General features: G+C 42.0%; 1 protein-coding gene across 1 annotated transcript in view; it reads right to left on the bottom strand.

The window, feature by feature from the left end:
- The window catches only part of PDZRN4 (PDZ domain containing ring finger 4), a 303,501-nt gene that overhangs the window by 38,688 nt on the left and 249,437 nt on the right, over positions 1–15,376 (bottom strand). Inside the window, exon 5 of the mRNA XM_075344988.1 lies at positions 9,670–9,732. Coding sequence (XP_075201103.1) covers positions 9,670–9,732 — 63 coding nt within the window. The remainder of the gene's footprint in view (positions 1–9,669; positions 9,733–15,376) is intronic.

A 15,376-nucleotide genomic window follows, 5' to 3' on the forward strand; every position in this document is an offset into this window, starting at 1 on the left:
TTCAGATACACTAACAGTTAATTGTCACATTAATTTGATTGAGGAACCAGTGGTATAGGCATTGCCCAAAGTGTGCAATCATCTGTTTTCATCACAACAGCACCAGTCTGCATGTTGCTTGTGCAACTTGAGCATCTTATGTAGCTTAAACATTCTACCTTTGCCTGGAGTGTCCCCAGACTTGTTCCCCATTGTGCACATCTGGAACGTCACTGGTCAACAATATCAAAGAGTGCTCTGTGACCAAGTGTATTCAACATGAAAGAACATTGCTCAAACAACCATTAGCAACTCATTTAAAGCAAGGAAAGGTGTATATGTGCATGTATTTCAGTGTTTGGAAGTCATATTCTGTACTGGATAAATAAAAATGTTTTGAACATTTTCTTTCCGTTTTTTCATCATTTGCATATCATTAACTTGTCTATCAACACTTCACTTTCTATAATTCAATAACTACTCATTCTTGATTAATTTATTGGCAGCTTTGTAATTTTGTTATACACCGTGGAGAAAAAAAGTATTTGATACATTGCCAATTTAGCAAGTTTTCCCACCTACAAAGAATAGAGAGATGTGTAATCATTATCGTAGGTACACTTCAACTGTGACAGACAGAATAAAAAAAATCCAGAAAATCACATTGCATGACTTTTAATATATAATTTGCATTTTATTCCATTAAATAAGTATTTGATCACCTAACAACAAGCAAGAATTCTGGCTCTGGCAGACTTATTATTTTGTCTTTAAGAAGCCCTCCTACTCTGCACTCATTACCTGCATTAATTGCACCTGTTTGAACTCATTACCTGTATAAAAGATACCTGGCCACACATTCAATCACACACCAACCTCTCCACCACGGCTAAGGCCAAAAAGCTGTCTAAGGACACCAGGGACAAAATTTTAGACCTGCACAAGGCTGGTATGGGCACAGGACAATAGGCAAGCAGCTTGATGAGACAGCAACAACTGTTGGCACAATTATTAGAAAATTGAAGAAACACAAGATGACAGTCAATCTTACTCAGTCTGGGGCTCCATGCGAGATCTCGCCTCATGGGATAAGGATGAGAAAGTTCAGAAAAGAGCCAGAACTACACGGAAGGACCTGGTCAATGACCTGAAGAGAACTGGGACTACAGTCTCAAAGATTACTGTTAGTAACACACTACACTATCATGGATTAAAATCATACAGGGCATGCAGGGACCCCCTGCTCATGCCAGGCCTGTTTAAAGTTCACTAATGATCATGTGGATGATCCAGAGGAAGCATGGGAGAGAGTCATGTGGTCACATGAGGCCAAAATAAAATTTTTTGGTATCAACTCTACTTGCTGTTGGAGGAAGATGAAGGATGAGTACAATCCCAAGAACACTGTCCCAACCATGAAGCATTGTAGTGGAAACCTCATACTTTGGGGGTGCTTTTCTACAAAGGGAACGCGACAACTGCATCATACTGAAGGGAGGATGTATGGGGCAATGTATCACAATACTGTATTTTGGCAAACAACCTTCTTTCCTCAGTAGGAACATTGAAGATGAGTCATGGCTGGGTGTTCCAGCATTACAATGATCTGAAACACAGTCTGGGCAACTAAGGAGTGGTTCCATAAGACGTATTTCAAGATCTTGGAGTGGCATAATCAGTTTTAAGACCTGAAATCAATAGAAAATCTTTGGAGGGAGCTGAAGCTCAATATTGCCCAGCAACAGCCCTGAAACCTGAAAGATCTGGAGAGGATCTGTATAAAGGAGTGGGCCAAAATCCCTGCTGCAGTGTGAGCAAACTTGGTCAAGAACTACTGGAAACATCTGACCTCTGTAAATGTAAACAAAGGTTTCTGTGCTAAATAATAAGTTCTGTTTTTCATTTGCATCAAATACTTATTTCATGCAATAAAATGCAAATTAATCATTTTAAAATCATACAATGTGATTTTCTGGATCTTTTGAGAGGGATTCTGTCTCTCACAGTTGAAGTGTCCCTGCGATTAAAATTTCAGACCTCTCCATTCTTTCAAGGTGGACAAACTTGTAAAATTGGCAGTAAATGAAATGCTTATTTTCCCCACTGTACAATATAGTCTAGGCAATTTATCCCATGATATTACAAGTTTATTGATGCTAATTTAAGGCATTTCCATCCTCTCAATCAGCTGACAAATCAGCATTTTGCTCATTTATCAGTTAATCTGCTGCGTGTGTACATGAGCCAATAACTGGGTAAAACTGTTCCCACGAATGCCCGTTGGCCAAATTATCGAACTTTACTTTACTGTGTAAGAAATAGTGTCAGCTTTGGTAAATATATTACATTCCAAGCCATATAATCAAATAATAAGTAACTATGGGTATTTTTATTTAAATGCGTTATCTCCAATTAAATGGCTCCAATTGTTAATATAACATTGTATCACAGCAAAGTTAAAAAGAAATCAGTTTTTCTAGTTCATCCCACTATCCAGCAGTGTGGCTGCCATATTTTTTTAGCAAAAATATTTTCCTGTATAAATTACTGTTGGATAGAGAATGAGTATGTACCGTTTTTTTCGCTTTATAAGACGCACTTTTGTTCCCCCAAATTGTGGGGGAAAGTAGGGGGTGCGTCTTATAATCCAAGTATACGGGGGCTATATATATATATATATATATATATATATATATATACACACACTACAGAGTCCAGGGGAGGTGGAGGCAGCTCTGGAGCGGTGCTGGGGGCAGGTGAAAGCTGCAGGTGGCACAGTTAGATCTCCTGCTCCCGCTCATATAATATGCACTGCCGCTGTCCATCACCGTGGTGTTGAAACTGCACCGCAGTGACAGGCTGGGGCGGCGGCGCATATTATATGTGTCTGTGCCCCCCTTTGATGGCACATGCCCCCCTGTGTTAGATATGGCCCCCATGCTGCTGCACATAGTAAAATAAAACACTCTTTACTCACCTCCTCCAGCACTGATCAGGCATGCAGAAATGATATCACTCTGCTGTGCCGATCACATGACCGGCACCAAGAACCAGGAAGTGCAGGAGGCCGGAGCTCAACCGCACGGAGGGAGACACGAGGGAAGACAGCACTGCAGAAGGTAAGGAAAGAGTTTATTTTACTAAAAGCAGCAGCCTGGGGGTGATATCTAACACAGGGTGATATGTGCCATCCACAGGGGGCCATGTGCAGCAATAGGTGTCCGTGTGCCAACCACAGTGGGCCATGTGCCAGCCACAGTGGGCCGTGTGCCAGCCACAGTGGGCCGTGTGCCAGCCACAGTGGGCCATGTGCCATCCACAGGGAGCCATGTGCCAGCAATAAGGGGCCGTGTGCCAGCCACAGTGGGCCATGTGCCAGCCGCAGGGGGCCATGTGCCAGCAATAGGGGGCCGTGTGCCAGTCACAGTGGGCCATGTGCCAGCCACAGTGGGCCGTGTGCCAGCCACAGGGGGCCGTGTGCCAGCCACGGTGGGCCATGTGCCATCCACAGGCGGCCATGTGCCAGAAAAAGGGGGCCATGTGCCAGCCACAGGGGGCTATGTGCCAGCTATAGGGCCCATGTGCCAGCCATATAGGATGTGTGCCAGCCATAGGTGATGTGTGCCAGCAATAGGGGACATGTGGCATCACTGGGGGACGTGTGCCAGCACAAGGGGGCTATATTCAATATAAGGTGGCCATATCCAGATTAAGGGGGCTAATTTTAGGATGGGGGGCTATGAGTGACATACAGTGCCTACAAGTAGTATTCAACCCCCTGCAGATTTAGCAGGTTTGATAAGATGCAAATAAGTTAGAGCCGGCAAACTTCAAACAAGAGCAGGATTTATTAACAGATGCATAAATCTTACAAACCAACAAGTTATGTTGCTCAGTTAAATTTTAATAAATTTTAAACATAAAAGTGTGGGTCAATTATTATTCAACCCCTAGGTTTAATATTTTGTGGAATAACCCTTGTTTGCAATTACAGCTAATAATCGTCTTTTATAAGACCTGATCAGGCCGGCACAGGTCTCTGGAGTTATCTTGGCCCACTCCTCCATGCAGATCTTCTCCAAGTTATCTAGGTTCTTTGGGTGTCTCATGTGGACTTTAATATTGAGCTCCTTCCACAAGTTTTCAATTGGGTTAAGGTCAGGAGACTGACTAGGCCACTGCAACACCTTGATTTTTTCCCTCTTGAACCAGGCCTTGGTTTTTTTGGCTGTGTGCTTTGGGTCGTTGTCTTGTTGGAAGATGAAATGACGACCCATCTTAAGATCCTTGATGGAGGAGCGGAGGTTCTTGGCCAAAATCTCCAGGTAGGCCGTGCTATCCATCTTCCCATGGATGCGGACCAGATGGCGAGGCCCCTTGGCTGAGAAACAGCCCCACAGCATGATGCTGCCACCACCATGCTTGACTGTAGGCATGGTATTCTTGGGGTCGTATGCAGTGCCATCCAGTCTCCAAACGTCACGTGTGTGGTTGGCACCAAAGATCTCGATCTTGGTCTCATCAGACCAGAGAACCTTGAACCAGTCTGTCTCAGAGTCCTCCAAGTGATCATGAGCAAACTGTACATGAGCCTTGACATGACGCTTTGAAAGTAAAGGTATCTTACGGGCTCGTCTGGAACGGAGACCATTGCGGTGGAGTACGTTACTTATGGTATTGACTGAAACCAATGTCCCCACTGCCATGAGATCTTCCCGGAGCTCCTTCCTTGTTGTCCTTGGGTTAGCCTTGACTCTTCAGACAAGCCTGGCCTCGGCACGGGTGGAAACTTTCAAAGGCTGTCCAGGCCGTGGAAGGCTAACAGTAGTTCCATAAGCCTTCCACTTCCGGATGATGCTCCCAACAGTGGAGACAGGTAGGCCCAACTCCTTGGAAAGGGTTTTGTACCCCTTGCCAGCCTTGTGACCCTCCACGATCTTGTCTCTGATGGCCTTGGAATGCTCCTTTGTCTTTCCCATGTTGACCAAGTATGAGTGCTGTTCACAAGTTTGGGGAGGGTCTTAATTAGTCAGAAAAGGCTGGAAAAAGAGATAATTAATCCAAACATGTGAAGCTCATTGTTCTTTGTGCCTGAAATACTTCTTAATACTTTAGGGGAACCAAACAGAATTCTGGTGGTTTGAGGGGTTGAATAATAAATGACCCTCTGAATAAACTTTTCACCATTTAAAATAAAAAATAAAAAATAGAAATAACAACATTCTTTTTTGCTGCAGTGCATTTCACACTTCCAGGCTGATCTACAGTCCAAATGTCACAATGCCAAGTTAATTCCGAATGTGTAAACCTGCCAAATCTGCAGGGGGTTGAATACTACTTGTAGGCACTGTATACCCTATATGATTTGTTAGACGGACACTGGCATTATAAGACGGACCCCATTTATTAAAAAATTCTCTATTCCTTCACCAAATTTGGGGGTGCATCTTATAATCAGGTGCGTCTTATAAAGCAAAAAATACAGTATATTAGTAAGGGTTTAAGGCTAGTATTTGCAGCATGTACATATTTTAATACTGCCACATTACCCTAAAAGTTAAAAGAAATGCTTGCATATTAAGCATACTCAGTATTAATAATTTGCTTATATTTAATCAAACGTAAAGTTATTAAAATAAAGTATGGCTATAGGTTATGCAAAAATGTTTTGATTATTTCAGACTAACTTTATAGGTATAGTAATCATGTAAAGAGTTTAAGAATTTTTATGTATCATTTTAGCACAGCGTAGGTAAGTACATGGCTCAAGAGAAGTAAATAAGTCTTTTGGTGGAAGAATAGAGAGGACAGGAAATGCTAAAAGAAAAAGCAAGGTTATTTGACGTACGGTAAATGAATGTGATATGTGATCTTTGTGCAGTTAGCTACTGCCGAAATGAGTAATGATAGTACCCCTGCTCCTATCACCCCATCACAGCCTTGTCTGTGCGCATACATGTTTCAGGAGATTCTATCCTTCCACTGCAGACTAGATTTTCAGTTTCCAGGCCACACAAGCAGATGGATAAATATATCTGAACAAAAAATATAATGTGTAAATTGTAAGATCAACACTACAACAAGCAGGTATCACATAGGTCCCATTGCCTTCTGAAGATCAATGATTCTCGTAGATAGCGGCATGAGTGACTGTAAATCTTTTGTATTCCAACAACATTTTTCGGTGATTGCCCAGACACTTTTATTACGATAAACGAATAAATTGTTTGATATAATAGAATATTTTAAAAATATTTTATTGAATTTTTTTTCAAATCTTTTTAATAGGAAAGTATTCCAGTTTAATATTAGAGAAGACAGAATTCAGATTTGTCTAGTTTCCTTGCTATATAGCAAAAGGATATAACTCAGAGTCATAGCTATATGGGGTAAAGAAGAGTGTAGCTATATGGAGTGAAGAGTTAGCCCTCTCTCACAGGCTCTAGGGCATTATGGCATTCCAAAGCCTCACTGAATAACACACCATAGGTGGGGGCTTGGTACACATTTTGGTTTTGGACCCAGGAGTTTCATGTTGTTCTTCAGATAAAATGTCTGCAATTAAACTTTTTCTATAGCAAATATATAAGATTGAATAATTACAATACCCTAATATACAAATGCAGACATAGTAAAGCATGAATATTTTCTTTAGAAAGGTACTCTTCTAACTACATGTTTTGTTATTAAATATGATTAATACAACTGATAAAGAGATTTGCTTTTCTCCAAATTTGATGAAAAAAGATGTTTCTTCACCTAAATATATGAATTTCAAACATTACTGGTCTTAAACAATCATACAACTGTGTGGAATATGTTCCAGTGTTGCATGTATCTAAGTGATTAGGTTTTTCTCATTAAATTGGAAGTGCAGCAGATCCCCTTTTTTATGCATTATCTATGTCCTCTGGGCATGGATTTGTATCTTGACATTATATTGTTTAAGATGACTTCTGCAGTCTTATGAAAAGTTTTTACAATGACAACCTAAGATGGGAAATTGTGTAACTTATATGTTTAAACGTTTATTCTACTGAAACAGCCCTGACTGAAATTAGAAATGGCTTACTGCCAAAGCTAACGGGCACTTCTCTACACTACTCCTTCTAGACCAGTCCTCAGCCTTTGACACTGTTGCCTTCTCCCTCTTACTACAGATCCTCTCTTTCCTTAATGTCAGACACCTTGCTTTCTACTGGATGCCCTGATACCTTTCTAATTGCACTTTTAGTGTCTCTTGCTAAAACACTACCTCCTCATCATGCCCTCTCTGTGTTGGTGTCCCTCCAGACTCTGTCCTGGGACCCTTATTCTTCTCAATCTATACATTTGGCCTGGGACAACTCATAAAGTCCTATGGCTTCCAGTACCACCTATATGCCAATCAGATCTATCTCTCTGGCCCATATTTTACCTCCCTGCTTTCCAGAACTCTGGAGTTTCTATCCGCCATATCCTCCTTCTTCTCCTATTGCTGCCTAAAACTCAATGTGGGAAAAACTGATCTAATCATCTTTCCCCCATCTCACTTATTTCCCCTACCTGATCGATCTATAGCAATAAATAACATCACAATCTCCACAGTATCCGAAGTCCACTGCCTCAGAGTGACCCTCAACTCTGCCTTGTCCTTCATAACACTCATTGAATCCCTCACCACCTCCTGCAGTCTCCAAATCTACAAAAATGCTTATGCAAGCCATCATCATCCCTTCTTGATTGGTGAAACATTTTCCTCTGTGGCCACCCTGCTATATCTTTTGCACCTCTCCAATCTGTCCTTAACGCTGCTGCCCAATTTATCCACATCTCTCCTCGCTACTCCACTGTTTCTGTCCTATGAAAATACCATCATTGGCCCTTAATCCCCAGTGTATCCAATTCAAACTACTAACACTGACCTACAAAGCTATCCATAATCTGTCTCCTCCATATATATCCAAACTAATTTCCCAAAATACTCCAAAATGTAATCTCTGGTCTTATCAAGACCTCCTTCTTTCCTCCATAATTATCGATTCCTCATCCAACCACCTTCAAGACTTCTCCTGAGTATCTTGTCCTCTGGAATTCTGTGCCTCAATATGTCATATTATCTGCTACACTTGCAAGCTTCATACGGAACTTGAAAACTCATTTCTCAAGGATGCCGACAGTCTGCAATGACCACGCTGCCTCTTGACCACCCCCTGAGCTGCCACAACCCCCCAACTAACTGTTTTCTCCCAAATATCCTATAGAATATTAGCCTGCAAGGGCAGGTCCCTCTCCCTTCTGTACAAGTTTGTCTACTGTAACTTATTTCTGTAATTTATATGTAACCCCTTATCATGCACAGCCCAATGGAATCAATGGTGTTCTATAAAGAAATAATAACAATAACTAATATTGTGTGCAATGTTCTTTCTGGAATAGTATTTTTTTGCTGAGGGTTTGAGATGTTCAACATTGCATTGATTTCTTTGTCACTTCCTCACCATATCTAAGTGAAAAGTCTGGGTAAAGGTAACATTTTATAAGGGATTTTCCCCTATTAGTCTTCATGGCAAATATCTTTAACATGCTAATAGTAATGTAAAATTAAAAACATATTGATGGTTAATTTTTGTCAGAATGTTTTAATAAAAAGTTTAAAATCGTTTATAAAAGAGAAGCAAAAAAAACTTCAATCTCCCACACTTATGAAGCACTAATGCTTGTTATGAACATAAACATTCTCACACCTCGGTAAGGGGAAAAGGGAAGAACTACTACAGGGAGATGCTGCATCTGAACCCATCTGGTACCTACACAGACTCGAAAGATCCCAATGAGACACCTCAAAATACCACTATGGACATTACTGCCTAGAATTCAATTGAAGGGTTTCTCCTACCTCCTCATACCTCCGGTAGCACCAGAGGGGAAGACGAAACACACTGCTAATAAGGGTTAAAGAAGATACAAAAACTCAGAGTGAGAAAACTAATGCACGTTAATATAAGGTAGCGAGGAAAAGCTAAAGAGAGATAGAATAGATAGTTTCATAGTTTTTAAGGTTGAAGGGAGACTCTAAGTCCATCTAGTTCAACCCGTAGCCTAACATGTTGATCCAGAGGAAGGCAAAATGGTGTGAAAGGATAGATGTGAAAGGAAAAGGTGCTAGGAAGGAAATCAAATCAACTTACTGCAGGAACTAAACTGATATTTACCCAAAAAGTAAACCCTTTAGCTGAAGGAAAATGAGAAACACCTCAAGAGGAGCAAACCAAGAAGGGAGAAGAAAGACAATTGGAAAAATCAGCATTTGGACAGAGAAGAAAAGGCAACAGCTCAGCAGGCAAGGGGACCAAACATGCAGCAATAGGTCGCAGGATCAAATCCGCAAATTGAGTGATGACAATGCTGTTTTGATACTCCAATCTTTATTATGTGTGAGCAACAATGCCTGTAGTTCTGTACATTAAAACTGTTCACATAACCGGACTGCAGAGGTCACATGCTAGCAAACAAAAACAAGGGGACATTTGGAAAATCCCTGCTAAAACACTGGGGGATTGAAGATGCTAAGAGTGTTTTTTGTTATTTCATAATACTTGAGGCTATTTTTCTTTATTTTCAGAATATGACTAAACCTTTTAAAAATGTGTTTGTGGTGATGTTTAAAAAAGTCACTAAAAAAGAGAGAACATATTTAGAAAGGCTGACCTGTAAAATCCGGTCTCCTTCTCGAATTCGGCCATCTCTCGCTGCAATACTGTCTGGATCAACCTATAGGAAAACAGAATATACATCCTCATTTCGTATTGAAAATCCAACAAGTATTTAACTATCTTAATAGAAATGAGTTAAAATACTACCTGCAATAACCATTCCTTGACAATAGACTTAAAGCACCAATCCATTGTTTCTTTTTGGAGCTCGGGTGGCACTTTAAATCTAAGTTCCCTGCTCCCTGATATATACTTACCTTCTGGTAGCTTCACCTTTTACTTATGCTGCTCCCGTCACGTGGTGCCATCATGTGATTGTAAATTTTGACTCACTGGAAGTGCTAAGTTACGTCACAAGCTCCCAATATATCTCTATGAGAGCCAGAACAAGACCAGAATAAGACTCTCATCGAGATGTATTAAGTTATGACCTCAAGTATGCTCCAGAAAATCCTTCAGCAGCTGGCAAATCACAAATCACAGGACCGATTGGTGAGGTGGCTATAGAAGATGAAGCAGCCACGAGGTGAGGACAGGGGTCAGGGGACTTAGATTTAAAGCACCACTCCAGAGGGGCAATAACAAAAATACTGGAGTGGTGCTTTACTGTCTATCTCATCATTAGCATTTTTAAATTCATTTAGCTACTGGTGGCATGCAACATAGCTTGGTTTAGAGATGAGTAACTGATCTGCTATGAATCAATTCCAGGTTGAATTTCCTGAAGCTGCCTGGACCTAGCAAATTAAGATAATTTGCAATTTCATTGGTGATGATCATTGATAACAAATAATGCCTGCCACCATTTCACACACTGGTTAAAGAGGTGGTTCTCTAGTTAGTTTTCATAGGCACATTGATATTATGTTGAGAAACAAGATTTATCTCAGATATCTTGTGTTGCTAATAGTGCCTCATCTCCTTCACGTGACCACCCCGGGTTCCGTGCCCTATGATGTCCAGTGATGTTACGTTAACTTCCTGTTGACCTGACATCACCGAGGTGGTCCCAGTCTTTCTGAGTGACTGGGCTGTGGGCAGTGTTTCCCCGCTCATCACAACCAAGCATCACTCCTGCTTGCGGCACCCTGTAGTGAAGGAGGAAGAAGGGAGATGCAGGGCTGTGATGCTGGGCTGTGTTGAGCAGTGAAATGCTGCCCACAGCCCAGTCACTCAGGAAGATGGGTGCCGGCCTCGTTGGTGTCCGGTCAACTGGAAGCACAATAGTACTGCTATTTGAGAGAAACCTTATTTCTCAACATAATATCGATCTGCCTATGAATAGTAACTAGTAAAGCATCCCTTTAAGTTTGCATCAACCAGGAAGCAGGCTCATGACATCAGAAACTTTTTCTTAACACCTTGCAGCTAGCACATCACATGGACTAACACAGCCAGTCACTGTAAACTGACTATACAAGATGAAGGCAGGGAAAGCAGCAGCCATTTTAGGTTTGTACAACCTAGAGATAGAAGGTCAGAGTGCACAGTTCACTACACATAGGATAGAAAAAGGACTAAATCAGATTATAGTATGCCACTGCAGTGCTGAAGCACAATGAAAATGGGAGTGATAGTTTCAGGCTTTGAATAATTATCCAAAGATTCAAGTGATAAGCAGGTGCTGGACCTGCATAGTTAGGTTGAATGCAAATTGATTAATCTGTGATATACTGTAGTAAAGCACGTTAATGACATTGGTTTTTTTTGCTATTGACACACTGCAAACAAGGATGCCAGTTTAATACATCTGTGTTCTAATTTTGCTTCTGAAGAAAAATCCTGAAATCAAGACTTGCTGCTGCCAGTGCTACAGTCTGACAATCACCCGCACATCTACTCTTTGCCCAAAGTGTCATTTTTACTGTAGTACTGCTGCTAGGGTGACCATTGCTGGCCGTATGGTGCCAAACATCTACTTACCTACCCCATTGTATTTTTGAACTGTGCAGCTCAGCTGCTGCCACTGCACAGCAACTCCAGCTACACAGCTAATGGCTGCCCATTGTGTTTTTTTTAGTGGTGTACTGTACTACTGCTACTGTGGCAGCTGTTTATAGCCCTTTAATGACAGACTTTTTTTTTCCTGACCCATTATGTTATACTACTGTGTTTCATCTAACGCTAGAGCTGTCACTTCCACTGCACAGGCACTGTAGCCTCACATCTCCTGGTTCCCATTGTGTTAGGCTCATGGTTAGTGTATGGTTTTCCCTGGTCATAAATATTAAGGTCAAGTTGGATTTGTTTAGCTTACAAAAAAAGACATCTCAGAGGAGATCTCATTTACGAGTAAATATATAAATACATGTGTGGTCAATACAAAGGAATGGCACAGGACTTATTCTTTCCAAAGAAAATACTAAGGACCCGGGGGCATTCACTGTGAGTGGAAGAAAAGCGATTCCAGCAGCTAAACAGGAAAGGGTTCTTTACAGTTAAGGGGGCTTTGCATGCAACGACATCGCTAACAAGATGTCGTTGGGGTCCCGGAATTCGTGACGCACATCCGGCCTCGTTAGCAATGCCGTTGCGTGTGAAACGTACGAACGACAGCTAACGATCAAAAATACTCGCCTAATCGTCGATCGTTGACACGTTGTTCAAATCCCAAGTATCGTTGCTGCTTTTGGACGCAGGTTGTTGGTCGTTTGAGGCAGCGCACATCACTACGTGTGACACCCCAGGATCGACGAACAACACCGTACAAGTGTCCTTCGGCAACAAGGTGGGCGTGTCTTTCATGTGGCTGCTCACCGCCCCTCTGCTTCTATTGGACGCCTGCCGTGTGACGTTGCTGTGACGCCGCATGAACCGCCCCCTTAGAAAAGAGGCTGTTCGCCGGCCACAGCGACGTCGCTTGAAAGGTAAGTACATGTGACGGATATTAGTGATATTGTGCGCCACGGGCAGCGATTTACCCGTGATGTACAAACGACGGGGGCGGGTGCGATAGACAGCGACATCGCTGGCGATGTCGCTGTGTGTAAAGTGGCCTTTAGACTAGTCAGACTGTGGAATAGCCTACCACAAGAGGTTGTAATGGCAGACACTATAAAAACTTTAAAAAAAGAGCTGTATGATTATCTCAGTACATACAACATTGTTGGTTATAAATGACTTAATGACAAAATGTATAATTGGTGGAGGAAGGTAGAACTAGATGGACCTAGGTCTTTTTTCAGCCTATGTAACTATGTACAGTGGGGAAAAAAGTATTTAGTCAGCCACCAATTGTGCAAGTTATCCCACTTAAATAGATGGGAGAGGCCTGTAATTGGCATCATAGGTAGTGATGGGCAATCCCCCCAAGAGTCTCGACCAATCGTTTTGTAAAGGTTGGCATCGAGATAACACGATCTTGCGTCCGATCACCGATCTTGGGTTTTACAGTTATGGGATGGGGCGGGGGGACTGTAGAATAAAGAATATAGTTAATAATAAACGTTGTCATGAGACTTACAGGTCCCGCGATGTGTACTCTGTCCAAGCCGTGGGTTTTGGCTTAGACCGTGAAGAAGCCGTTTTTCACCGCCAAAACGTGTTGTCTGATGCATTTGTCCTGGACTTATTCTATGTTTCCAGCTCTGTCATATTTTTAATTTTTTCTCAATAAATGTACAAGTTATCATGCCACCTGGACTTCCCAACTATTTACTGGATCTCTTCCATTTTCTGCATTGCCCAGGACTTGCTCTTGGTCTGGATCCGTGCATTACAAGGGGAAACAGGAGGAATTACTTTGTTCAGAGCTTGGACGAGTGAGCTGGTCTACACATCTATTGTTATATATATATATATATATGTACAGTACAGACCAAAAGTTTGGACACACCTTCTCATCTCTAGAACAACTGTTAAGATGAGACTTTGTGCAGCAGGCCTTCATGGTAAAATAGCTGCTAGGAAACCACTGCTAAGGACAGGCAACAAGCAGAAGAGACTTGATTGGGCTAAAGAACACAAGGAATGGACATTAGACCAGTGGAAATCTGTGCTTTGGTCTGAAGAGTCCAAATTTGAGATCTTTGGATCCAACCACCGTGTCTTTGTAGAAAAGGTTAACGGATGGACTCTACATGCCTGGTTCCCACCGTGAAGTATAGAGGAGGAGGTGTGATGGTGTGGGGGTGCTTTGCTGGTGACACTGTTGGGGATTTATTCAAAATTGAAGGCATACAGAACCAGCATGCTTACCACAGCACCTTGCAGCGGCGTGCTATACCATCCGGTTTGCGTTTAGTTGGACCATCATTTATTTTTCAACAGGACAATGACCCCAAACACACCTCCAGGCTGTGTAAGGGCTATTTGACTAAGAAGGAAAGTGATGGGGTGCTACGCCAGATGACCTGGTCTCCACAGTCACTAGACCTGAACCCAATCGAGATGGTTTGGGGTGAGCTGGACCACAGAGTGAAGGCAAAAGGGCCAACAAGTGCTAAGCATCTCTGGGAACTCCTTCAAGACTGTTGGAAGACCATTTCCGGTGACTACCTCTTGAAGCTCATCAAGAGAATGCCAAGAGTGTGCAAAGCAGTAAGCAAAGCAAAAGGTGGCTACTTTAAAGAACCTAGAATATAAGACATATTTTCAGTTGTTTCACACCTTTTTAAGTATTTCATCCCACATGTTTTAATTCATAGTTTTGATGCCTTCAATGTGAATCTACAATTTTCAGAGTCCTGAAAATAAAGAAAACTCTTTGAATGAGAGGGTGTGTCCAAACCTTTGGTCTATACTGTCTATATATATATATATATATATATATATATATGTTGTACACAATATATAGTTTTATAGTAAAAATTCCTTAGTATGACGTAATCCACAGGACTAGCATTGTCATCTCTGCTTCATCACTCTGTACAGACACTGTCTATACAAAGTGAGAAGCAGAGAGCATTCTCAGCTCTGCTACATGTTACAGAGCATGTAGCAGAGCTGACACTGAGGGTATGACTCATGCAGTCTCGCATTGGCATCACCCTGCAGGGCCTGACAATCTCTGGACAGGAGCGGTCAGCTGCATGGAAATATATGCAGCTGACCCGCTCCTGTGGAAAGACATCATTGAAGCTCCTGTAAGTCAGTGCTGTTTACTGGTGGCAGAGCAATGATCGGATGCGGTAGCAGCGGCCAGAAGTCTGCAGGACGCGTTGCGAGACCTGGAAGTATGATCATAATAATTTTTAATAATGTGAGGTGTTTTACAGCCCCTGGACCCAATCTGTACCCGATCTGTATCACAAGCTTCCCAGGAAAGCTCATGATCAGGATCATGTACTCAATCACTATGTGACCGGTATGATCCCCGATCTGTACAGGTCAGGATCGCCCATCACTAATTATAGGTAGACCACAACTTAGAGAGAAAAAATGAGCAAACAAATCCAGAAAATCACATTGTCTGATTTGGCAAGATTTTATTTGCAAATTATGGTGGAAAAAAAGTATTTGGTCAATAATAGAGATGAGAGATGAGCTACCCCCCTAGAGTTCGAGTTCGGTTCGTCGAACGGTGCCCTGTTCGACGAGCCGTTCGACTAACCTCTTGAACCCCACTGAAAACAATGGGAGGCAATCACAAACACATAAAAACACAATATAAATGTACACATACAGTTAATAAACATTGCCATAACACTTACCGGTGTCCGCGATGCGTCCTCCACTCTGTCTCCCGCCGCTTTTCCATCGGT

This window comes from Anomaloglossus baeobatrachus, chromosome 4 (assembly GCF_048569485.1).
Source record: "Anomaloglossus baeobatrachus isolate aAnoBae1 chromosome 4, aAnoBae1.hap1, whole genome shotgun sequence".
Lineage (NCBI taxonomy): Eukaryota > Metazoa > Chordata > Amphibia > Anura > Aromobatidae > Anomaloglossus > Anomaloglossus baeobatrachus.